Source organism: Molothrus ater, chromosome 8 (genome assembly GCF_012460135.2).
Source record: "Molothrus ater isolate BHLD 08-10-18 breed brown headed cowbird chromosome 8, BPBGC_Mater_1.1, whole genome shotgun sequence".
NCBI lineage: Eukaryota > Metazoa > Chordata > Aves > Passeriformes > Icteridae > Molothrus > Molothrus ater.
Window position 1 is genome coordinate 29,424,288 of NC_050485.2, and position 26,974 is coordinate 29,451,261.

Sequence of the window (26,974 nt, forward strand, 5' to 3'; positions counted from 1 at the left end):
TACAAAATCTAATGGAGATTTCAACTGGAATTAGGTGGCTTCAAATCAAACTTATTTCACTATACAAGACAAGTAGCTGGCTGCAGAACTCCTAAACCCAAGGACCATGGATCAGCCTTACTGGCAACTCTCAGAGTAAGAGCTGGGGATGGGGAAGTGCAAGAACACAGAGAGCACTAAGCACTGCTCAGCACAGCTTCTTCTCAAGTTATTTTATCCATTAATCTTTTCATCGGCTATTTTAAATTTGAGACTCAGCGAGTCAGATTTGTTGCAAGCAGTCAATGTCTATAGCACTCCAGGGAAAATCACAATGTCAAATCTGGACATAGGGAGAAAAAGGAGCAGGGAAGGGAAGCCCCAGCCTTGGATGCACATGCTGCATTTAGGACTGTCTGCTGCCAAATGCCAGAGTGGAACAAGCTCCACTTTGTGCCTGCCCCAGCAAGGGTGCTCATGGCCAGGATGCAGCACAGGCCAGCTTCTGATGAGCAGGCAAGAAGTTCAGGTCAGGCTGTGACTGAAATAATGGCATTGGGTTCTAAAGAACCATCTGAATGTATACTGAAATAAACCCCTCTGGCAGTGGGGTTTTGGTGGGTTTTTTTAAATGTTCATATTCAACAGTTTCTAAGTAATAAAGAACTACAGTGCATTTTCACAGAAGGTTGTTCATTAAATCACAGTAAAGCTTTCTGAAGCCCCAAGTCAAAAAGCTTAAATGTTTAGGATGAGACTGAAAAAATCCTGATGGCCTTCAAGTTTATTTGAAAGACAGATTACAGAATATTATGTAAGGCACAAATCTCAGAACTATTCCCCATTGTATTTACAAATATTACCAAGTTTTACAAGATCATGAATTTTCATAAAAAGTGACATTTTCAAAAAGCTTTTCTTGCTTTAATCCTCCTTCTTTCTTTTGATAGGATTAAATGCTGAAATGGCAGGCTGTTAAATAAGCACAGTGAAATGCCAACTGTGAGGCATTTAACTCCATGTATTCACAAATTAACATTTCACAGTTGCTTTAAATTTTGACATTATAGTTTAGTACCTTCAGGCAACTCATTTCAGAAGGTGCTGGATTTGATTTACATTATTTTTCATTTTAGATTCATATGTTATGGCACTGGAATACCTTGAAGTTTCCCTTAATCCCTGATAAAGGAAATTTAGTTTTATGAAAAGCTGAGAAATATTGCCTTTTTTTTATAGTGCAATATTGAAAGATGGTGTTATAGGTCCTCCCCTTGAGTTACTACAGTGCTGATCAGAATCTTCAGAATGAACTGGAGAAAACATCAAGCAGTATTCATAAAAAAGCACTGGGATGCTAATCTTAATTATTTAATTCCTTCTATTATTAGATTACTTCAGGAGATATTTGTGTGCTTCTGAGACAACTGCTGCAAAAGTGAATCCTATGGGCTACCAGACATGGCATTTTAGATGGAAATTTTTACTTTGCAGAATATGAAATCCAGTTTCAGTATTGCTAAAGTTAATATTTATAGAAGGGATTTCAAAAAAATCATAATGAAAACCCTACCAACAATAAAAAAGCCCCAAGACTTACTGCCTGTAGAAATAAGAAATTGTGAAGAAATATGAACCCGTGGCTATTCTTGCAGTACTACCTCAGACAACATAGTTGACACCAGAGTTTAAAGAGGTTCCCTCAAATTTTTATTGGGTTATGTAACTTATTTCATGATCAATAATGGTTCTCTTGTGCTCCTGAATTTCTTTAAGAGAAAATTTGGAACAGATATATATCTGGTGTGGAGTGGAGAACCTCTCCACATTACTTTGGATTCTTACAACCAATAAAAAGCACAAGCCATTTACAGTTTACATATGTATAAGATTATCAGAAGATACCAACCTCTTTGCAATAGTTTCTACAATTTCTAGAAAACTACTTTATCAGAAAAATCAATATGTACATAAAAGAAACACGACTACAAAGATTTGCAGAGCAGTTCATAAGAAACAAGATTCTCACTTCAGTACAACTGCACTCTTGAGTCATTCTTCTCTACAGAGGTGGATCCAGAGAAAAGCACCAGGATCTACAGAGCAGTCAATGTACAGGGTACTTACAAAGCCACCTCAGGGCTCTGCTACTCTGCTACACTTCAAGTTCATCTCCACATCCATTCTTCTGCCAGTTGTACAGAAAACAAACTGTATTTTCCTTTTATAAATAAAGAAATTTTGATTTTTGCTGAAAAATCATGCTGTTCTTTCACAACACTACACAGGAAGTGCTGGTACTGGTAAAGAGTCTCACCAAGGGTAGAGAGGGCCCAGGGTTCGCTGAACAGATGTGCTCCAAGGAAAATAGAACAATTCTTTTTGTTTGTAGAAATTAACCTGGTACTGCTGACTTGCAGTCCAGTGGACACATCCATCCATATTTTATGACACAGCCTCCACATCTACAAGCATGTCTCTCATTATTTGGAGATACCTCATTATTTAACCATAGAACACCTGTCTGCCAACCCAATGCTGCTAATGCCAATTACTGCATCCTAGCCATACATCACTTTTACATAGCAAGGCACTGATTAACCTTAATTCCAGCAGCATGTACTATTAATTAAGGTATTTAAGGATGTTTACATGTTTCACATGGGAATGTGCCAAATCACTCTCTGAAGTCTTACTCATGTTTCAGATTTGACAAACATAAGCCTGAGACACCTTGGTATTGTAACAGACACTTCAATAATGCTCCAGATATATTCAATAACACAGAATCTTTTTTCAAAATCAATTGTGACATCTACTAACGTTCCATAAATTCCAGGATCAGATTAAAGTCTTGCCAAAATTCATTACAAAGTATTAAACCTGTCTAATCTTTTATCACTACTACTAACACAATAAAAAGAATGAAAATGTCAGGAAGTATAGAAAGTTATGAGAATTTTCCTCAGGAACATTGTAGAACATAGTCTGAATCCGGGGATGTACTGTCATGCCTTTGTGAGGCCTGTATAAATTAGACCCAGTTAAATCAGAATGTACCTTTAACTTTTCACTTCAACTTTTCTGCTATTTCTCTTTTGTAGCTTCTGAAATTGTTATTAATTCTAACTTCATATCAAGTAAGTACTGCACATGTGATCATTACAATAAGGATTTAATATTAAAAAGATATTAAGTATTGCCATCAGCTGCCTCATGGTTAATATTGTATTAGGGCTAATAATCACGTCTAAGATGGAAGTAAACTTTTTGTTTGGAAAAATAACACAATTTTTTGTTATAAATTATTATTTAACTATTCACTTAGTTAATATTGCTGAAAAAAACTAAATTCCAGTGCTAAATGTGTAAGCAACTCTTCCTATTTTGTTGAGGACCCTTGAAAATACTCTTAGCCACTCAGTGAGATATCCTAACATTTTGCAACTTAGCTTGCAAATTTAACTGGATTTCCTAAGGAAAAGAGATTTCCACGATTTTGCTACATCTGTTGAATATAAATTGAGAACGAAAAAGTAGTTCTGCAAGTTGCTAATTTTCATACTGAGATTTCAAAAGCAAGATCTTTAAACCAGGCCACCATTCCAGGGGCCTCAAGTTCAAGGTGGCTGGGGCACAGTGAATTCTCCAGTGCCAGCTGAGCTCGATTTGCATCAACCCAAACTGAGGAGTCTCTGCTCTGGCAGTGTTTGAACCCACTGAATGAAGGACTGCACCACAGATGCACAGAAAAGCCTCTGTACGTCCACTGAGGGCCAGATTTCCAAAAACTTCAGACATTTTTAAAAACTGCCATTTCATTTAAAAACCTGCCATTTCACTTTAGATACTGACACAGAAGGTGAGTTTTTGAGAGCCTCCCCGTGAGTAGTTTTGCATAGTTTTAAAAGAAGCCATTCCACCCTCACTCCTTTACTCCTACTGCCATCTGCTGTCACAAACGCATCAGTGCCACAGTGTCTGCAGAGCGTTTCTCCTTTCCTCTGTGTAAAAGAATGTGCTCTAACACTGCTACTCAACCTCTAAAAATAATCACACACTAATTTGTCTAGAGGAGTGCACTGGTAAATCAATGCATTGCCACCTTCACTGCCAGAGCATCAACCCTGCAGATCTGTGCATGTTTTCAGACACAGCTGCTGCTCAGCCATACCCTTTTGGCAAAACATAATACACATAAGCTGAAAACAAGTATGACAGCATTTGTTACAAGGATTTTAGACCCAATGCAAAGTGGAATTCCATGGTGGAAAACTGAATGAGATGTTGAAATTCTGGATTCTTGCTGCTCCAGTGGAAAACGATGCTGGTCTCCAAACACAACTCCAGTCAGATGTAACAAAGGCAAAGGTTTAGTTAGTGGCACTCAGCAGAGGGTAAAATTCAGGGCAGGGATTTTTGTTCCAGTGATTTCTTTACATGAAACCAACTGTTAACACACAGTCTTTTTAAAGCTTTGGGGGGTTTTCTTCAATAAGCACACTACTTAATGCTCAGCACAAGCCCAATTCAATTTGATTACTAACACAATATCCCTCTAATGTAAAACTGAAAGGCTGTTTCATACATCACACCTTTTCTTTGAAGAAATAGAAAAAGGTCATTCTCACTCTCACAAAAAAAGGCAGGCAATCTGCAAGCTGTATGCTGCTCAACTCCTGTTAAAAAGTGCAATAATTAGTAAAACACTAATACCTTACAACATTGGCCAGGCAAAGACAGGTGAATCTTACTTACTGCTTTCTAAACACTGCCCCACCCAAATATAACCCAACTCACTCCTTTCTAAACACTGCCCCACCCAAATGTAACAGGACTGTAAAATGTATATTTTCCACTATTTGTTTTAATGCAGCTGGACAGCTGGCAGAATATTCAAACCAGGTACCCTTTCAAGCACAGCTGTGAGAACTGAACACAATGTTATCCATACATGGTAATTTGTCAGGGGACTACAAAGTAAATAACTGGTCTGCTATGTTTTGGGTTAGGTTTTTTCTGTTGTGTCACTCATTTCCATTTCCTATAGACACACTTTCTAAACAATGTATCAAGTGCAGAAGTGCAAGATGCAAAGATGACGCCCTTTTTTTTACCGTTTTAATAGAACTTCTTGATTTTTCTTCCCAAACATTACTGCTCAGCTCCATTGTGCAATGAACATTTGTTTCTCTTTCATAGGATCCAAACACCAGTAACCTGAAATAGAAAAGCCTATGGTAAGAACTGTAATACCATTACATATATGCCAGATATCACATTAAATTCCCTATTCTTCATCTATACATGATTATTACCAATGTGTATACATAGAAGTCCAGAGAGAACAGATTGCACTGGCACAGCCTTACACCAAAGGAAAGACACTGCCACCCTCTAGTGGAAGAACTCCAAAAATATAAAATATAACAGAATTTTTAGCTAAGAGGTTTTTTTTGAGTTGACTTTTTTCCCTACAGTGTTGTTTTTGTTTTTTTTTTTTTTTTTTTTGGGGGGTGGGGAGGGAGATTGGTTGGTTTGTTTTTCAATAAAGTGTTCAATTGGCATTTTCCCATAAAGGGCTTTTGTTTTATTTTAGGAAGAGCAACCAGTGTCTTCCACTTTAATCCTAAACATCACAATGGGAAGCTCTTGTTGGTTTAAGAGAGTGCTATTGTAGATTAAAATCAGTTTACTACTGCTTGTATTTGTATTTCACTGAACTGGGATCCTCTTATCTATGATTTTTCTAACATTTATAACAAAGAGTAGTTCTTCATGCATGATAACCTATTCCAGAAGGCTACAATGCTTTTCAGAGAGATATTAGTACTGGAAAAAAAAAAAAAAGCCCAGACTACAAACTTTAGGCTACAGAACAGCAATCAAGGTGTTCACAGCTTATCTCACAGTAGCTGGAAGCAGATACATATTTTGGAATAAAAACTTAAAACAAACTTCACTCATTTAAAAGAGCTGTTAGATTTTAATTTCCCCCTAAACTTTCTATACACATTTGACAAGAACAGTTTCTAAGCTTTCATCTCAAGTATCTTATTTATGATTGTGATGTGTTATACAAATCTTTAGATGATACAGACAAAAGCTGTTAGGAAAACATGTCAATTTTCTCTGTTTATCTTGACATTGTTAAATAATGTTTCTAGGTTAAATATTTATAATCAGAAAGTCTCATCTTTCAGATGTGGAGATTTGTAGTAAACGTCCTTTGAAAATTAAGTAAAGTTATTGAAGACAACCTTCACCAATAATCAGAACTGGTAAAATTAAGACAACCCAAGGGTAAACACCTCTCTGACTGTGACAGCTCTCAAGCTTGCTTCTGCTCACGTAGACACACTCTTAGGGAACTTTTCAGGGGCACTTATGGCCCCTCTAAAATATCAGCACAGGAGCTATTTTGCTGTACTGGATAGAAAACCAAGCACATGAGATGGCTCGAAACAGGAATAGAACCATTTTTAGCCAGAACTGCAACATAAGCCACAAACAAAACCAAGAGCCATGTTGAGATTTCACCTCACAGCAGGTTAACAGCACCTGCTAACCTGGTGTCAGGTGAATAAACATTTAAATTTTAAAGAGCTCTTAGGAGCTCAAACTCTGCTGGAGTTTGGAGCTCAATTTCCAATTTCAGAAAGACAAAGGCAAAATTTTAACTTCTGCTACACTAAGAAAATTTTTGTTTGAACAGTATGTCCATTAATAGGCAAAGAAAGAAGCCTTATCCTGTAAGACAGCTGCACATAAAGACTGACATTATTATAGATGACTATATTTTAAAGAGATATCTACATCCTACAAATTGAAAAGTGCTCACTTTATGGCACAGTTTTGGAAGTAAATTCTCGGCTAATAAAATCAGAGTTTACCTTTGTTACTTTTTTCAGTGTTTCCTGATTAAAAAGAAACAAAGCCAAAACTTAACAGCGTTGCTTTGGTTTTCCCTTTTTCTTAAAAGTTTTAAGATAATGACAGGTAACAGCATTTTTGCAACAATTCAGTTCTTTGAGGGCATTGCACTTTTTGAAAAGTTGTGTTTTTTGTACAGGTCAGATAAAGATTTGCCAGATATATTCCTTATTATTTATTTACAGCAAAGTTCCCATCCTTGCATTAATTTATGAGCAAATTTAATTTTTCTTTCAACAGCATGACAGCAGAAAATTGCTATGGTCAAGCCTGCAATTAGAAAAGAAGTGTGAAAAGTGCAAGTATTGGGTCATGTGAAGAGTATAATTTAATTAAACAAGCCATTTATAATACAGAAAAAGTCTGCTAAACATTTTACCACTATAGTTTCACCACTGATGTCCAAACCTAAATGGGAGAAGCAGCAGAACTCTATTACCTGATTAGATGAAAGAATTCTTCCAAATTCTGTAGAGAAGCCAAAGATCATCTACTATACTGAGAAAATGTAAAACCTTCTGGGGCACTCAGCAAAACTGAAAACCACACAGAAATTAAAGTGATCCTTCATTCTGGAATGAGAATGAGAGGATGAAAAATGTTTAGGTTCCTATGGCAGATGTAAGTGCAAAAGCCCTAGATGTCAGCACCCAGTGCTGCACTGGGCATTGGCCCAGCCAAACTCACAGCACTCACAGAGGGCTGATGAAAAAGGGAAATTTGATAACTGTTACTTTTGTGTATATAGTGTATGTTTCTTCTCTCCCTACCAAAATTCTCTGTTTCTCTTTCTACCTCATCAATATCTTCAGATATGTAAATTAAACAAGAGTATTTATTCACTAAGAGACTCTATGGACAGCAGTTGTAGCTGTTTAGTTCAAAAAAAGAACAGGACAACTGGAAGATCTGAGGAATTACTGTGGGTCCAATAGTCAGACATCTTGCCTGAGAAGTGTCTGTTGAGACAATTTCCAAGTGTGTGTTGAAAAATTCCAAGCTGCATAAAACACTTGGATTATGTCAGACCTGACAAGTCAGCAACTGTGTCCTCTCCCAGCCATCTGATAAGCATCTGTGACAGCTGAAAACACTGAGAGTTCAGAATGATGTCAGACCGAGCAATCTGAGCTCTCAGTGCAAAGAAACTCGAAAGTTGATGCTGCACAGTGCTTCAGATTCAGGAAAGACAACTTTTAAAGATTACTTCCCAAACCAAGAACAACTGTACACAGTGAAAGGTGGTAATTTTGGCCCTCACGATAAAATCAAATGCATCACTGGGCTGAAATTGAAGAATTGCTATGAAGAGAGATGAGAGTTTTCTTACTCAGTACAGTCAAAAGGGAAATGCTCCTGGTGGCCAAGGAATGCAGTTATTTAGTATCCTTGGATCATCCACAGAAAACACCACAAAGAGAGGGAGACAGGTAAGCAGGAATTTTATCACAAAAACCATAACCACTGCTGCCACCACAGAACCCTTAGAAGCAGAAGAATATCTTCAAGAAATCCTAACCACTACATGAGTACAGCAAATACAGCTCAAATGTTGTACAGTGTTGTACAGTGCTACAGAAAAAAAAAGTGCAAAGAGGAATACAAGCAATGAAAAGAACAGGTTAAAAAAGAGTCTTTCTGCAAAACAGTTCAGTTCATAAAGGACAGAACTGCACATGACTAGATCAAAGCCTTAGCACTACTTGGATAAGAACTAACATAAACCAAGAGCCTGACAAAAAACCCCAACAAACCAAGAGCCCACACACCTTTTCTCCAGCTCTGAAGAGAATAATATTCTCTTCAATGAATGGAGGAAAGAGATTTTATTTCTTTCCATTATTTACTCAAGACCAAGACAGTAAATAATGCCTTATAAAAGTGATTTGGATTTATCTAAGTAAGACTAAGTGAAATGATTATTTCCCTTTGGTTACATAATACAGTAATATCATTACAACATTTATATTGTCCTGGAAAGAGACCCATAATTTGGTGGCAGAAAAGCAAACCAAGCAAATAAGAGGAGGCACAGATTAGCTTGTAACCAGGCAAAATTCAGAAAGGCAAAGGCTTGCCCCCACACAAACCCAAAGTGCCTCAGGAAAATAACTGCAACTTTCATTTGTTCATTTTTACTTCAAGCAAAGTACGTTTTGTGGTTATAGTGCAATCATAACACCAAAGCTGCCACTTTGCAAATCAGAACTGCCCTACAACTATAATTACTACAAACTGAGGAAACCCAGGTCCTTGTTTAGTCAAGAATAAGCGAAAGTGCACAAAAATATACCTTGTACATTCAATTAATGTGACCCTCAGCCGACCTTCTGTCAATAGAAAATCCTGTATACAGAGGTCTCGATCTTCATATTCATCAGCTGGCAATACTTGACATGGAAAAAATGGCTTGAACCTGAAAAATACAGAAGAAACTTCTCTTAATTCACATTAAACAACATGAACACAAAAATATAAAAAGGTAACAGGACAATAATGAATCTTTAACACTCTTTAAAAAGAGAAATTCTGCCATTCCTATGTATTCATTGGTCAAAAGGAACGAGTAGGAGCTACTAAAGCTTTTTGAATGCAGCAGACTGGACAATATAAACAAAGATTGCTTCACAGGAATAGACTGAATTACATTTACTAGCATTGATAATGTTTAGGAAGTGGGAAGCTGGTAAAAATCACATGGTATTTTTATGATTGCAAACATGATTTAACACAAGAGTCCTACTGCAGTAAGTATCTTACCAGGTCTTTAAGTTAATCTGCATAAACATCACAGCATAGAAAGATGAAAATGTGCTATGACCCTAAAGCTTGAGCTTTTTATGACAGTACTGTGGTGCAGTGATGAGCAGTTCCCTTTAGTTACACAGATGGATTCTTCTCTCACTTTGTAAAAAACTTTAGGTGGCTCCTCTCAGCCAGTCTTCTTGAATAAAAATAAAGATACAGGTATTCTAAACATTTGCCCTTGAGCTTTATTTCCCTCACTGCAGCATGTGATTCACAGGAAAAGCAGTTCATATTCAAGATAACTGTGCAGAACACCAGCTATCTCACCACATAATTCTGTCTCTTTGATTAGAAAATGCTGAGTTATAAATACCAATTTGGTTTTCTAAGCGATAGTGCTGTGGTGTCGGACACAGCCCTGATCTGAGGGAGGGAAGGAGGGGGAGAGGCTGCACAGCTGCAGCCCCATCACATGGCTGACACACACAGGCAATCCCAACAGTAAGGGCCACAGCCCTGCACAAAGAATGATATCACAGCATCTGTGCTAAAGTTTTGGGAAAAAAAAAAAAAAAAACCAAAACAAAAAACCCTCTTACAGGGTATTCCTTCTTTCTGTCTTTATTTATTGCTCTCATTTCCCAGCACTGCCTTGTGCCTTGGTCTCCATCCTCTGCCACTGATGCAGCCTCCCAGCAAGTATTTGTGTGGAGACTCACAAATAGCAGGAAAGGAGCAGCAGAGCCTGCAGGATGGCTCTGCCATTTCATGAGAAAGAACTCTTTCATAAGCACTGTTTGCTCAACCATCAGAGGCATCTGCTTGTCACATTCGGAGACCACAAGATGTTCAGGAAACAGTCACATGGAGCTGAACTGAAGAGTTTCAGAAACTCAAATAAATAATTAAGCATCCTTTAACTGTCAGCACACACTTTGGGAGGGAGCTCCATGCTCTGATTCCAGACACTTCGGTTCTGTACGAGCAACAGCCTCATACAGAGCCATGAGAAAGTAATTTCTTTTGTTCTCTTTGTGAATAAACACAACTCAACACTCCAGCTATTCTCCTGAAATCCAATTCAACTTCTAACTTTAATTTGGTTCCAAGTTTCACCCTCATTAACTCCTTCATAAAGAAAACCATTTTGAAATATGTCGCATAAAAGTACTCACGTTTAAATACATTTTTTTAAAGGTCTTGCACATGAAAAATATGAGGCTATTAAATCACTCTGGCCATGGTTTAGGTTTATGAGTATACCACAAACAACAAACTCAAAATATGCCTTGTTCAAGTACTGACTGATCTGGTACTTCATCATAATCTTCCTTTATAGCTCTTGAATTACTAAAGTAATAGCAAACATCATAATGGCAGGGAAAAAACCACCAAGATGACCCCACTGCTCTGATTCTGCAAAACTTCATCCCAGTTCAGGGCCTGGTCACCTCCCCACCCAGACCCACCCCACATTTCTCACTTTAAGCACAAGCAAGGCTACCCTGCTCCTGACAGGAATAATTTTATCCCCTCAAAATACACTTAGCTAAGATTTTGTTAGGCAGAAAAGGATGAGTTAGGCAAGCACACTGGAAAATAATAAGTTTTGAGTGAATAGGTTTGAGGATTTTTAAGCACTAATAAACTGCTTTTCAGTTAGTACCAGCAACTGCCAGTAGTCCTTCTCCCAAATCTGTTATAAAGACAGTTTTCCATGGGAGCATCAACCTAACAACAACCATTCTGAGCTTCAGTGACTTACTGAAACAAGATTTCTGGCAGGGAAAAAAGGCAAAGGAAGAGGATTCAGTAGGTTACCATTAGCTCTCCCAATTTCTGCAAATACCATGCCTAAAAGTGTTGGAATTTCACCAGGTCTTTCACTTACGTATGCACACATCCTGCAGGACATCTACAAGAACTCAAACTTGGATAAACCTATTTTATATGCTAAAAGTAAGAACAGAAAAGCAAAATAACAGACTGAAACATTCCAGTAAGGATGCAGACATCTTCACCTACACATTCAAACTAAAAACATCATCCTCAAGTGACTTCAGAACAAAGTGTTGGTACAACACACACTGCAAGCCTTTGCTGCAGCACAGAATAATGAAACAATCCCCAGAAAAAGCTATTTTCCTTGCTAGATTAAGACAATGTTTATTGTAATTTTGATTTGTATTTTCAAAATCCTTTAAAAAATTTTATACAACAATGAATTAAATAGGACTTCATTCTAAAATACCAATATAGTTATATACATGAATATATAAAACACTTAGCAGTGCAGGGGGGACTTGGTGCAGCACTACTTAAATTTTCTACAAATACAGGATTAAAAGGCAGTCTCAACATCATGTTTAATTTCTAAGAAGCATCTATGTTCACATTCTTATCACAACTAATTTGCAAAATCATTAGCAAAAAAAAAAGAATACATCACCTATTTCCATTGGCACTAGCAACGTACAAAGAGCTGAATATCTCACATTAAATGCATTTTTAATGTTTCAGTGCTGCTCTGGAGCCTTCCAAATTTATATCATAGCACTTATCTATTTAATTTACAGAGAGTTTGTGCATTTCCAAAATTAAACATTTGACAAATTACTACTTCCTGTAGATTTCAATTACATACTAGGGAATTGAAGAGTTGTCAGAATATTTAAGAAGAAGACAACACTATTTATTTGCAAAGACTTTCCCACTGGGAGTTGGTGAACTAATACAGACTCAGATGGGGACTGCTGGAAGCAGGGTGGGACCATTCCCTCATGTTGTAAAACCACACACAGGAAATCCATGCTCCCAGCAGGTCAGGCATCACAGGCTCTCCCATCTTTTTCCCCATGGTAGGAAAAGCCTGTGAACTTCCCCACCTTTTAAAAGCAGGGCACACCTTCTTACCAAGCCATCATCCCTCTTCTTCTGTTTGGCAGGACTGCAGCAGGCCAGCAATGGATGCTCTCTCTGCAGAAAGTCTCTGTAAGTGCTTTATGTTAAATGCTTATAGTGCCTTTTCAACTTCTTTTTAAATTACCAGAGTCCCTCCACAAACTCATCTTACTTGTCCAAAGGTCTGAAATTCAGACAGCACAGTCTTAAGAAAAAGCTAGCTAAAACTTAGGATTATTATGAAGAGGAATATTCATCAATCATGGGGCATTTAAGCAAATGAAAAAATCTCAACTCCACAGAAAAAATATTTAAAAGAAGCTGTAGCATAGCGAGTGTTTCTTAACAAATACTGCCAGATACAAACAGCAAAAATTCCTCCTTTACACGAGGAATCAGTCAGATGATTATACTGAAGGTAATTAGGATAAAGTTACTGAATTAATATATAGGATTAAAGGTAGACACTAAAATAGCACAATACTAAGCTCTTCCATACACAAAGCACAGCAAAAATGTTTCCAGCACTGCAGGCAGTGTCTCCTTGACGTGAAGGACTTCTGCACTCCCTTCATGCCAGACTTCAGAGTCACTTCAGTGGCTCACTGCCTCTTCAGTGACTCATTCCCTCTCAGCAGCACCTCCCTCAAAGTCTAGATCAAAAGTGTATCCAGAAAAACCCCAAGCACACGGAGCTTCTTCCCTTCCCTAGGAGTTCTTTCAGCCCTGGAATGGGAGAATTCTCCCTTCCAGCTGGCGGCTCTGGGAGGCAGAACTCATCTACTTGGAACAAGTCTGGATCTGGTGATTTAATTTTAAAGATGTCTGACCTACATTCCCTTTAATTTAAATTCACCATTATGTGATGATTGTTTTGTGGTCCTTTAGCCAACTTTTAACAGAAAAGAGGACAGAAGTCTTTTATACCTTAGTTTAATTAACCTAATCCCCAAATGAACTGCTCACCTCAGTACCTATTTAATGATACTTTTACTTGCATGAGGAAATCTATTGAGAAATTTAAAAAAAATTGATTTATCTGGTATGATTACCATATGCTTCTGTGGCTGCTCATTGCTTCAGTTAAGAATATCCAGAATCACAGTAAAAAAACCCAACAATTGTTCAGAGCTAAACAGAGCCAGAAACAAAATTCAAAAGCTGTCAGTATTCCATCTCCTACTTGGAGAAGTAGAAAGTCTTATGATTTCATTTCCAAGGGCATGAGAAGGTGGGATTTTGTAGAGCTTTTGCTAAGAAGTGAAAAATTTTTTAAAAATAAGTTATAGGAGAAGTTTTAACTTATTCTCTGGTTTAAAAAGGAAGTTTGGTATCTAAAACTGTATTTAAAATTACTGACTATCAGTTTAAGACCACATTAAACACTTGAATTACATGAATCCCAGCACTACTCTATTGACATAAAGATAAAACATTTTCAGGTTTGGGAGTTTTGAAGTTACACTAACTGAACATTTGAATTTTCATAAACAGCAAAGAAGATTTTAAACCTTAGAAGAATCAATTAACCAAAAATGCAAGCATCTTCAGCGTAAAGCAACTCTGAATGCATTCCAAGTCTTAATTTTCATCTAGAATGTAAAGCAAAGTTCTATCACAATCTAAAGAGAGACTGCGTTTAGAAGATTTCAATTTTGCAAGTGTTACTGTATGTGAAGATTCTTCTATCTAAAATACTATTGAAAGAATAACTGCTGGATATATTTTCAGTCTGGGGCTTAATCAAAAAGTTCAACTAACTACACAACAGAATTGAGTCATTTTTAGATTGTGTTTTTCACCTGAGTCACAGAAACACAAGTCAGGCACTAGTAAAGCATGTAAACTTCAAAGAGGGATTGAGAGCAGATATTTTAAGATACAAAGAAGTCCTTTATTCTTACACTGCATGTAATTTAAGATGAAGTTTTACTTCTACAAAAATTCTAAAATATTACAATCCACTCCTAAAATTACATGATCACCTTAGTAAGATTTTAGAAGTGCTTATCAGCTAACATTTACACTTGTCAGGTATTATAATGTAAACAGCTTATATATCATTCTTCACACTGAAGATATAAAAATGAGGTTTATCCTTATTTTGAACAAAAAAAAATAGTAGCAGTAATGGTTTCTCTATAGATTTTGTTATAGATTTTACAAAAGCAATTCTCCAGCTTCCATTAATTTCTCAAGGAATAATGCTGCTGCTGAACTCTATCAGTATTTACACTCAGGGACTTGAACAATTCAATTTAAGGCAGATTTCTATAACAAATAAGACTTATTTCAGCTTTACTCACAGCCATGAAAATCTGACTTACAAGCAGCCTGAAAAAACCATTGCAATAAGATGGTGTTTATTTTCGAGGAAGTTTTATGGTAAACTGCAAATCAGATCTAGTAATCCACCCACTGTCTTACAGGATATTCTGCCACACACATGTAGGAGGCTCATACACACAAGGTCTCAATATATGAACAGTCCCTTTTTTTTTTTAAACCAAGACCTCAAAAGGAAATAAAAAGGATTTTACTAGGTTTTTTTTCTTCAAAGAAACTTCACACATTTTCAGATTCTTAAAATAGTTTTCTTTCTTCTCAGTAATTCTGAGGTATATCTTGAATCTTACATTCAAGACAAGACACTTCCCAAACTTCAATTTGTTCCTGACTTCCACAAGAACAAATAAAAGAATAAATGCAAACAGTCTAGCAGCTTCTTCAAAAAAGATCACTGATTTTTTTTCTTGCTTATATGACAGAAATTGCAAATACAACATGGACAGTCTTAATGATATGGTTTTACTGCCTGCATTGGAATAGCCACAGGTAAAAAAATCTAACCAGAATTTCTTTCTAATCACCACAAACCAGATCAACTTGACCATGTGCATATTCTTTTGCATTTCAGGAACACTTCCCAAATTCTAAATTCCAAAAATACTTAAACAGCTTTATTAACTCAATGTAGTCAGTGTCTGATCCCTGTTTCCAGGTTCTGTTGATTCAAATTAAGGGATGAAAATCCTGCTGTAATTCTGACAGGATGAAGACAAATTTTCCCTGTCTAACCAAAAAGCCTGAAGTGTTGTGGCTTTGCTCCAAATGGGACAGAAAATACAGAATGTGCTTATGTTCACGTAGAGCTGAAAGAGAAGTAGGTGTGGTTTAGCAACCAGCTTTTAGGCATTCAAGGAAAATAGCAGCAGGAAAAAAATAACAAAAAATAAAAAGCACGCACATAAAAAAAAGCAAATAAAACCCAAGCCACCCCAAAACTCTACCTTCAGCCAACTGGTTTAGAGGTTGGTCCCAGTGACTGAGGCAAACATTTGTTTTTGCTCACTTCAGCAGAATGTTCTCCCATAAGGAAGTCTCGAGTCTACAGACATCACCTGTCTGCAGTCCTGGTTAGAGCAAAGATTAAGATGTTCTATGGGAAGTCTGAGCTCTGAACATGACTTACTCATTGAGCTGAAGAGTTTTAATCCTCTGCTCTAAACCCTAGCCTCTACCCATGTGAAATAAAGTGACATCTCTTAGGCTGCTGAGACAGAACACAATGTCTCACTGCTGAAAGCAGTCCCTGACAGCTGTAAACCAAAAGTGAAAAAATATTTGTATCTGCTGTAAATTCTAGGCAAGAGAGATGCCTAAGGTTTATCCTCATTCCTCCAGTTAAGGTCTAAAAATGCTCAAACTGCGGAAGTTTCTCCTCAATCTACATTTATCAAGTCACTTCTGACAAGACAGAAGATGCTCCAATTCACAGCCTGAGAGCTCAGGCTTAGCAGTAGCATTTTCAAAGCTGAGACGACTGCCAGCTCACCCTGAAGCTGGTTTGCAGAGAGCTCAAGGACTGCAGTGCTGGGGAGGGCACAAATGGACCCAGGGACACACCATGGCCATGCACTTGCCAGCTGTCCCCCAAGCAAAGATGACACTGCAGGCAAGTCACAGCATTTTATTTATAGAGCCACACTGTAAACAGGATAAAGTAACACAGAAGCTCAGTCTGGACATGACCTGTGGCGCCACTGATGACACAGGAAGGGTTTGTGAGGCTAATTAACAGGAAAGATTCCTGCACTTTCCAAATCCTGCAGCACTCCTGGCACGTTACACTTAAGACTTGAGATTACATTTGATAGAAGCAGCTGCTCAAATGATGAATTTGAACTTTCTCTAATTTGCTCTTCTTTCAGAGGAACAAAAGAATAGAAAAAAAATCAGAGTTTTTGCAGAATTGTTTTAGAACAATACCACTGCCTAACGCTGCTGTTCCCACCCCACCTCCCTTTCTAATTCACTGGGCTCTTTGCTTGGAAACATTAGGCTTGTTTTGTTTCTTCTAACATAATTGAATCAAGTTTTGTTAGCAAGTATACGGTTATTCTTTAAAAAAACACTAAACCAACAAAAACCACACAACTGTTGAAGTTTCTGTAGTCATTTCCCCTGGTTAATTACTTAGGAACTATTTACCAAGCCAGATCATTCAGAGGTGATCCAAACACCACCAGGAAGCCTGGTGCCATGCCACCACCAGACTGGGATCTTGCATTTCTACTCTTCCTACTTGAGCTCAGGCAAACAGGAATAATGGTTTAATAATGGTTTAAACCATCTACTACACAAGTGACATTTATGAAAAAGTCCATTTTAATTTTCACTACTCAATGGGTTTCCTTTAAGATACTACATATAAAACCTATGTGACAGGATATTTTTCACAGGTTTAAGTACCATTTAAAGCATTTTACATATGTGGTAGTAGTTACTACCAGTATTACTATCTTCATTTCACTGGCAAACACCACAATCTTGTACTTAATGCCATTACAAAAGTATATTTTAATATTTGTACACATTTTCTTCTGAGTGAGCATTTTTCATAGCAATGTTGCCATTGACACAGGAAAATATCCTGCTTAGCATTAGGTCTCAGTAAAGAAAGTCAGGAACAAAGTATGTGAGTGTTATGATTTCCATTAGATATCATCAGATAATTTCTACAAGACAGAAAGTAAGAAATAATGATTTTGAATTTACATCTCAAAGTGTCCCTGCAAGTTTTTCAGCCAGAGCAACAAAAAAACTGCCAAAAAATTAATTCCCAAGTGATTACCCTAATTTTATGCTCATCATATCTGGCAATTAATTACTGCCTTTGAGTGTGTGTAACAGTCTGATTAATTATCAGTGGCTGATCACTGTAATACACTGTTTCAGAGAGAGCTTTATGGCATCTGGGAAGCCTTGTACTGTACTGTATGAACTGTAAAATGTATGAACTGTACTGGTGTAGCAGAATTCCTCATGAAGCAGCTTTAATGGAGGGGACACTGCTGCTCACAGGCCATTCTGCTGAGCTCCAGCAGCACCAAACAGCAGAATTAACATGTTATGAGGTAAGTTGTATCCAATAGCTTTAATGTTAAATTGTATTAGAGCAGCTAGTAAGGGAAAAAAAAAGCCCAAACCAAGCAGCTCTCCAGAGCCCAGCTCAGGGCTGAACATAATTTCTGTGGATTTTTTACCTCACAAAACTTAAGGTTTTCCCCCCTCTTTCTTTTATTCTCTGCTACACCCAGCATCTGCTGGCAGTTTGCTGAGCTGTGCTTGGCCACAGACAAGCCTAAAACACTGCCAGCCTCCAGCTGGGTCCTACATGAAACAGTCCTGAGAAGACTCAACTCAGGCAGGGCTCCACAAGGGTAGGGTGTGCTTAGGGAATCAGATGTACCCAAATGGCTCTGGGCAGGTGTAGGAACCTTCATCACACTGGATCATTGCTTGTTTTCTGCATGAAAAGATGGTTTGAGATCATCACACAAAGTTTTCTGCAGTTCACAATTCAGGGATTTAAACAGACTGGGGTGACACAAATTATCTATTAATGTAACCTAACTATGTGAGTTGCTGATTTCTCTCCATACTCAGTTCAGAAAATAAAGCTTATTAATCCTAGAAGACTGTTGCATTTAAAGTCTTTTACTATACTCTAAAGAAAAAATAATATCAAGAATACCCAAATGCTGCAACAGTTTTAAATCAAACAAGTGTGAACAGGAACTGCAAACACAGGAGCATACTGGGTGACTTTAGGCCATCCCTGCAGGAATGCAGAATAAGCAGTTTCCCACAGAAAGCCAGAACATGAAATGACCAGCTCCAACACTGAATCCAGCTGAGCTTCACCAGCACTGCACTGCTCTACCCCACTAAAACCCACTGTCCTCACCCAGGCTGCTTTTAAAAGCTTTCTGATCAAGTGCCATTTGCCAGTAAAAGATTAACTGTTTCATGCATTTAATAGATAGAAATAGGTTTGACAAAAAAGCCTCCTACATTTTTACACCCAATGAACTACTGAGAGCTGTATTAGCTACAGATCTTCACAGGTAAATTCTGTGTCCTTTTCCTTGAATTCATCTCCTTCAGGAAAACCCAGGGTTCAGTTCCATGTGACAAATGGGGGACATTAATCATACTATCTATCACAGAGTCTAAAAATCATAATACAGCCTGTAGAAGGTGGCTCAGAACAGCCAATTCCAGAGCCTGAACACACCTCCCTGCTCCAGCAGACAGGCTCAGAACCTGTCCATACATTTCTTAGAATCCACACATTTCTTAGGTGCCTACAGTTCAGGAAACTGATTAAATCCTATATGATCAATATTTTGAAATAAATTACCCCTAAAAATACTGTTTATTTCATATTTATTTAAATTAATTGAAAGCAACACAAATTAGGACAACTGAATAAAAAGATCCATATTTGTGCACACTGAGCAGCATGATCAGTTCAAGGGCAGAGTCCAGATGAAGAGAAATGTGGTCTCAATGCTGGTGCATGCAAAACACTATCAGCTACTGCATAAATCTCAGCAGATTTTCAGAGTCTTTATTCACTATCCACATGAAAGTTCACTGCAGGACTAAGATCAAGTAACTTCTAACACAAACCAGCAAAGGATTAAATGAGGTAATTTTTTTTACAGTATTATTGCACAGTGTTTTATATACTGCACAAGAAAGTAAGGACGAAAAGCTGAAGGAGGTCCTGTTTTCATGCCAGTCCAGTTATGCCTATTGGATTTCCATCTGCAGCAAAGGCAGATGCTAATGACCAAAATGTATTCCTTTATCCTGTACCTTCATCCATCACTCTCTCCAACTGAGATTTTCTCTTTGCCCCACACCTCTGGTCTCCCAGTTTTTTCACTAATCCATCTCAAGTCAGTGATGTGTTAGTTCCTCACCCTTGTAGGTAAGAATAGGAAATATAAGATTTGTTGACTAACCATAGAAAAAGGCTCACTCTTTAGCTGAAAAGAATGCCACCACCTGTATGCTGGGAAATGTCTGGTACGTAGCTGCTGACTCATTACTTCTGACTTTACTATGAACAAGTTTCAAACTGGCATCCTTTCAGAATTCCATCTTTCCAGTCTGAAAACTCATGAAGTGCTGGAGCTGGGGAAGATGACTAAAAATGTTTCAAAACCCTTAGAACCAACGGATTTGAACTTGCTAGCTACATAAGATTTACATACAGCCATTGCACCATATAATTTCATACAATATGAAGAAACTTGTACTTAGTCACCCTCCAGAAATTATGTATGCCTGAGATGGAACCCTCCCAAAAAAACCCCAAAAAACCAGTAAAAAGCTCTGCACTACCAAAATCTTCCTTCTACATGCAGCACCCTTGGAAAAAAAAAAAAAAAAAGGAAATATTTATTTGCTGTTCTGAAGTTTGGTTGTGTTCATTGTGTGTCAGGTTGCCTACAGACCCATTTATCCAATTCCTGTAAGACAAAGAAAAACTGCTTGTCCACTATTAAGATGACCTTCCAAGCATGGAACTACTGACTACAGACAGAGCTACTGAGTGAAATTATCTCCACTTTGCCATGAGCAGAACAGTCTGTGCTGGCATCATTCAGGACAGTATCTGTGGGACAGTGAAAATCACAGTGCTGCTTTACCATCAATTTTTGCAGAGCAGAAAAGGACTCAGATCCTGCAGGGTTTTTAATGCTTTTGTACAGTAGATTGTTTTTGTACCTAAAACAGGCATGACATTAAAAACCCCAATAAACAGAACCAACAAACAAATCACCTTTCTTTCCTATCAGCAGCAGTAGGAATGAGAACTTCAAACAGGAGTGTCTTACAGATTTAACTAGTGAGAGATTCCTATCAACTACTGTAGAAATTCACTCAAAAAGAAAAACCCTCCCTTTGCAGCAGCTACAGAGAAAGGTCTCTGGAGCAAAGACATGATCACAGTCCCAAAATCTGATTATTTCTGGTACTCCTGCCTCATCATATGAATAATACATGCTTTTTTTTTTTTTTAATTTTATACTTTTTCCAATACCTCAATTTCCTCATTATGAAGTAATTTCTATTGTAAAACACATTTCAAATCAATATCTATTTAAATTACTTCTAGGCTTAAGTTTTGCCAAAAATAAGAATCTACTATGTAACTCTCAAATTGTATTCTATAATGGTAAATAAAAATAGGCTTGTCTAATTGTTCTTCCTAGAGAAATTCAATATAGCCTCAGCTTCCAAATAAAGCATAAAACTATTTAACATGACTAAATATATTGCAAGTGATCAGTTCTAAGGACAATTCATGTTGACAGTGGCCAGAGGAGGTCCTCTAAACACCCAATACAGAAATGGTAGAAGCAATGCTTTATGAGAATATTTACAAAGAAAAGAAAGTTATTCCTCTCTGTGGTAGCATGCATTAAAAGAAAGCAAACAGATTTTCTCAAAGCAGACTAGTATCAATACAAAATAGTTGGGTTTTTTAATGTAACAAACCAAGAAACAAAGTGTTGCCAAAATGTACAGAACTGACCCACGGCTTAAGCAGCACCTGGTCTGCTTAGATTCTGATGAACTTGTGAGATGTTTAAGAAAAAAAAAAAGGCACCTGTCAGGTTTTTTTACATCATTGCTCAAGAAACACCTGGAAGTTAAATTCTGGGAGAAGAAGCACTTTACATACACACAACAGGCTTTGTATCTTCATTATGGCAAAGTGTATTTTTACTGCTTAGCAGGAACCCAAAACTCAACTCTCCAGAATCTAAAAGCAAGATCAAGAGCTGTGCAGAAGAACAAAAATATACCCAAGTATTAAGAACAGGCTGGACACAGCATAATCAGTGTACTGATAAGCCTGAGGTGAGAGAGGGCACAGCAAGGCTGTCACCATAAGCAACTTAATAAAAGGTTAATGAGCAAGGTAGAGCTCATTAGAGAACTAACACAGATGAACCCATCACTACTGCAACAGCACCATCAAGCAAGGAGACAGACACCTGAAATAGTCCCTACTCTGTGCTCCTAAATCCTATTAACCACTTTAATAGTCACTGTTAAAAGGACATGATAAAGTTAAACCCAACATGAACAGTGTCCACAGCATTAAAGAACTGGTTGAGTGCATACAATGAAAAACCAAAGCCTGGACTCAGGTTACAAGATAAACTCCACTTTGTGCTGATAGCATTCACTGCCCTGGTCTATTAAAAGAAATCTACATGAAAACAAGGTTGTATTAGGTTTTTCCCACATCTGAACAAGACACTGCTCTGACATACCAAAATGTTTGCAGAAAAAGCTCTTTCCCATTTCTATTATAAAGCAACAAATACGTTAATATTAAATACAAACATTTAAATATTGCTATTATCAATAGAATTGCATAAGTCCTTTATCAATTATGACAAAAAAAAAACCAACAAAACACAACAAACGCAGCCTACATTCACTGGATTTTACCAACAGCCTTACATCCAGGAATTTCCTCAAATTCTACTATTCTATTTCACAAGATAGCAATTCCCATTCAATAGCAGAGCAGCTACAAAACAGAGTGTTTTGCCAGACACAAACACATTTATTAAAGAGACAGAGAAAAGTGATTACGTGCTATTAGAGTAAAACACAAATTACTACTTATTAGTTTAGACATAAAGCACAACCCTTCTTTTTCAATTAGTAGACAATTGCTTTTGGGGAGAAAAATGTGTATAAAATGCTAGACAAACTTTAAATGCAGCTTCACTGCCTCTCCCTATAGACTCTGAGGAGGGCAGCAGGAATGCAAGATGCCTTTTCCTGCTTTCAAGGTACAGTTATGCAGATCACACAAAGCCTGTAGAAATGGATGATACCAAATAGGATCTTACTCATCACTGCTGTGCTGCATAAATTTTGTACCTAACTGGAAAGAATACAAAGTACTTGAGGAGTAATTTGGCTGTAGTAACAGACAGTGCACACATGAATAGACATTTTTAAATACAGTATTTTGTAACTAAATAACAGAGGAGGCCAGGATCTGTAACAAACTGAGTTATAACATGTTCAGAATCAACTACCAGCAAAAGTTCTCTTCATATGCCATTCACCACTCAGTAACAACCTCTAGAAGCTGCCTAATATAAAAGACAAGGAAAACAGCATAGTTTTATATACTAATTAACATCTTGAAACAAGATAAAACTCTTTTGTGGGCTTCAATGTGGAAGCCACCAGAGAAGCAAAGTGCCCCTTTTGACCAGATAAAGGGAGAACTCCTCACACTCCAAGTACTTTTGTTTACAATTTTCGTTGCAATCGCTGTTATCCAAAGTTTTATTTACAAAGTTACTTGAGCAAGAGCAGGGAGACATCAAAAAGGTTTTGAACTACACATGGAAGCAAATACTATGTACTTAAAGACATATAGGCAATAGGGAAAAAACTGGGAGAGAATGATCACATTCCACGTAGATGAGAAATTTTTAAGCTTTAAATAAGGTAAGAAGTTATTAAGCAGCTGTGAAACTCCTGACTTTCTCCTAGGTATTCTTTGCTAAGAAATACATTAGCATACCATAATCCCAAATCCAATGTAATCTTACAATTTAAAGCCCCACTTTTGCATTTTATCAGCAAGGGACTTGATTTTCCAAACCAGCTTTCAGTAACACCTGAACTCTCAGCTCTGCCACCCCCTAAGAATGCACTGTTACTGCTCAGCTGTTACCAAGTGTGGGGATTCACCTACCTAAATTCAGCCTGGACATGCTGGGGAAGAATTTGTGGATTTAGTCTGTGTTCCACAAAACTCTAGGCCCCTGTGGACACCTCAAGGTTCCCACCTGAAGCTGTAAATGCCATGGTATGGACAGATGGGACACCAATGAGCCAACCTTCCTTCCTGAGGACAATTCCATTCATGGGCATTGAGCCTTAGTGCCCCCTTCACAACACAGGGGTTGGAATGATACCTTCAGTACAAGGCATAAAATGTAAAGGTCAAAAGCACCAGAGCAGGGTTGGACACTTTCACTGAGCACAGTAGGCTACCAGCCCACTATCCAGTGGGAAAATCAGCTATGATACTGCTTTTTCCTCTGAAGCATTCATGGATTCCCAACTCCTTTAACCACAAAGAACATTTTAAGTTAACAGTTAATTCTTCTTAGTTTTAGAATTATTTATGCTTCATATATCATTCTGAGTGTCAGTTACCTTCTATCATCACACTGCTCATTTCTGTTTCTGGCTCTGCACTCTGCTTCTTTCTTTATTGGCCCCTCCAGTCCCTCATCACACAAGCCTCATTCGTTCTTTATGGTGGCAGAAAGTTTGAGAAACACGTGGAAAACTGAGTGGTCTCCAACTAAATGGTGAGAACACCTCACTGTCCACGTGCATATCTCAGAGGCAAAGTGAAGATGTCTGCCTTCATCTGCTGGAGGGGAGGAGCACATCATCCATCACAGGTTGCACAGGAACCCTAAAAACTTGTCTAGGAGTGCAAAGTTCATTTGTTCTGTCTGGGTGTGCTGAGAGTGCTGACTCTGTGCTGTCCCAACCTCTCCTTCAGGCTCCTCTCCACTTTACAGCCTCACTCTTTCCAAAACAGTAACAGAATGGAAGCCAACTTGCTGTGACAGCTTCCCTGCTGGCCAGGGATTGCTCTCTTCTGGAGAGCAGTTCAGTACCTCAAAACTTGAAAGAACCACTACATTACCCAAAAAACGACTTACTGCTCTGTCGGGGCTATCCAAATCTTGGATATTTTAAAAATCCACTTTCATGAGAGCACTTATATATTCAATTGCAGGGGAAGCAGCTGAAAAGTCTTCAGAAATTACACCACTACAAAGCTAATTACACTTCAAAATTCAAACAGGCATTTTCAGTTACTCATCTCTCATGAATTTCAGGGAAAAGGCTTATTGCAGAAGAATGTTGTAAACAAACCTAAAATCCTTACTTAACACATAACAAAAGCTCAAAAGAACAAACAAAAGAGAAAGGAAACGTGGTACCCTAAGAGTGGCAAGACACAACAGAAAGGAAGCACAGTACCTGAGCACCACAGTACTTCTAAGACATTCAATATCAATATCAGCAGACAGAAACAAAGTGAATGTGCCCCTTGCCACTTCTGCTACAGAAGTATCAGTGCACATTTCATTATATTCACGATATAATGCAGTCTGGGCTGCAGTCCGTGCATTTGTAAAAGAAAACTACTACAATACCAAAAAAAACAAAAAAAACAAAAAAAAAAAACAAACCAAAAACCCAGAAGGTCCTTCTAAGTTTCAGTTACCACAGCAGTGGTGATAGTTCTCTTATCAACTTTCAGACTTCCTCCAAAATTTACTGAGGGAATTAAGCAGGCCAGAATGCAAGCAGACTGCCTATATCATGGGATCTCAAAAATATTCCTTAGACAGTGAACTCTGCCCTTTCTTATATTAAGTAATAATCACCTCACCCCTAGAGGTAAGCAGCAGCCACAAGTCTTGCTCAGGTGGCTCACCAGCGGCAGGAGCTTGGGAGGACACCCCAAACGCACACACTCTCCATGGAGCCATCCTCCTACCTCTTCCAAAGAGGGACATCGTGCTCCTATTGTCACACACCTGACAAGATCCCCAAACTTTTCATACGTATTGATTCTGCCACTTAGTTACACCCAGATGAGGGCATAGAACAACCTCACTGTGCAAGGCTTCTTCACCTGTTATAAATGGAAAATGATCCTTCCTTTCAGGAAAGCTCCTGCCAGCAGACAAGCAATGTACCGTGCTAAACACCCATTAAGAGCAAAACAGCAACTCAGCTGCACAGCACCCAAAGTAACGCTGAGGACGCAGGCCAACTCACCTGATTTTATAATTGGGTAAGGTGTGCTTGCGCTTAATTACTTTCTTGAACTGGTTCACTATGATAGAAGTGAGCTGAGGCATGGGCCTCCCTTCAAACTGAGACTTCACCTCAAAGAGTATCACGGGGTCGTCCATAAAAGAGAAGGACCAGTGAGTGAAGGGCAGGCGTGTGAAGACCAGCTTCAGCCTCCCCATCACCCGGGAGATCTTCACGAACAGGTAGGCCGACTTGCCGAACACCAGGTCGGCATCGATGGCCAGGTGGAAGCCACCATTGTATTCCAGGTCTACCTCAAAGGCCAGCTCCTCGGGACAACCCTCCTCATTGCAGGCCACCGGCCGGATGAGCTTCACGGACTTGAAGACAGGCAGGACATCGCCGAGAGAGACCTCCCTGAGGCTGAGCCCCTCCAGCACCTTCCCTGTCATCTTGGCCTGGAGCAGCTCCTCGAACTCCACCTTGATCTTCTTGATGACCCAGTCCCTGACCAGGGCAGTGTCCCTGAGCTCCCTGAAGAGGAAGAGGAAGATGGCATTGAGGAAGTGGCACGTCTCCTCGCGGGAGGAGGGGGCTGGAGGGGGCTCCGGCTGCTGCGGCGGCGGCTGCTGCTGCTGCTGCTGCTTGGGGCCGGGATCGGGGCCCGGGGCGGCGGCGGGTGCGGAGGCCGGGGCCGGGCTGGGGGCTTGCTCCGCGGACGCCGGGCCGCCAGCCGGCTCCGCGCCCTGCAGGTATTCCCTGAGGCCGTGCTCGGGCGCCACGCGGGCGTAGACGATGCCGCCGTACGCTCCGTCCGCCCTAGGGGGCTCGGGCTTCCTCCTGTAGACGAGCAGGAGCTGCACCAGGAGCGTGAGGCAGCAGCCGGCCAGCGCCGAGAGCAGGATCACGTACAGCAGCGGCATCCTCGGGCCTCCGCACTGCCCCGGGCGCGCCGCCCTCACCGCGCCGCCGCCATCGCGGGGGTCGCGCCCGCGCCCCGCCGGCGTTTAACGGCCGCGGTCGCCAGGGGCCGCCTCATCCGGGTCCCCCCCGCCGCCGGCCGCGGGGCGGGGCGGGGCGGCTGCGGCAGCCAACCAGCGGTGCCGGCCTCGCCCTCCTCGCGCTCCGATTGGCGAGCCCGGCGGGTTACGTCATGGCGCCGGGCGCCGCCGTGGCGTCATGGCGCGGCGGGCGTGTGCGCGGGGAGGGGGGGGGA

At 39.2% G+C, this 26,974-nt stretch overlaps 1 protein-coding gene across 1 annotated transcript in view; it reads right to left on the bottom strand.

Moving 5' to 3' along the window:
* Window positions 1–26,791, bottom strand: part of PDZD8 (PDZ domain containing 8) — a 52,395-nt gene extending 25,604 nt beyond the window's left edge. Inside the window, exons 1-3 of the mRNA XM_036385829.2 lie at window positions 25,780–26,791; window positions 9,206–9,328; window positions 5,097–5,199 (exon numbers count right to left, since the gene is read on the bottom strand). Of these exons, the coding sequence (XP_036241722.1) occupies window positions 5,097–5,199; window positions 9,206–9,328; window positions 25,780–26,681 (1,128 nt within the window). The 5' untranslated portion in view covers window positions 26,682–26,791. The remainder of the gene's footprint in view (window positions 1–5,096; window positions 5,200–9,205; window positions 9,329–25,779) is intronic.
* Window positions 26,792–26,974: the final 183 nt, after the last annotated feature.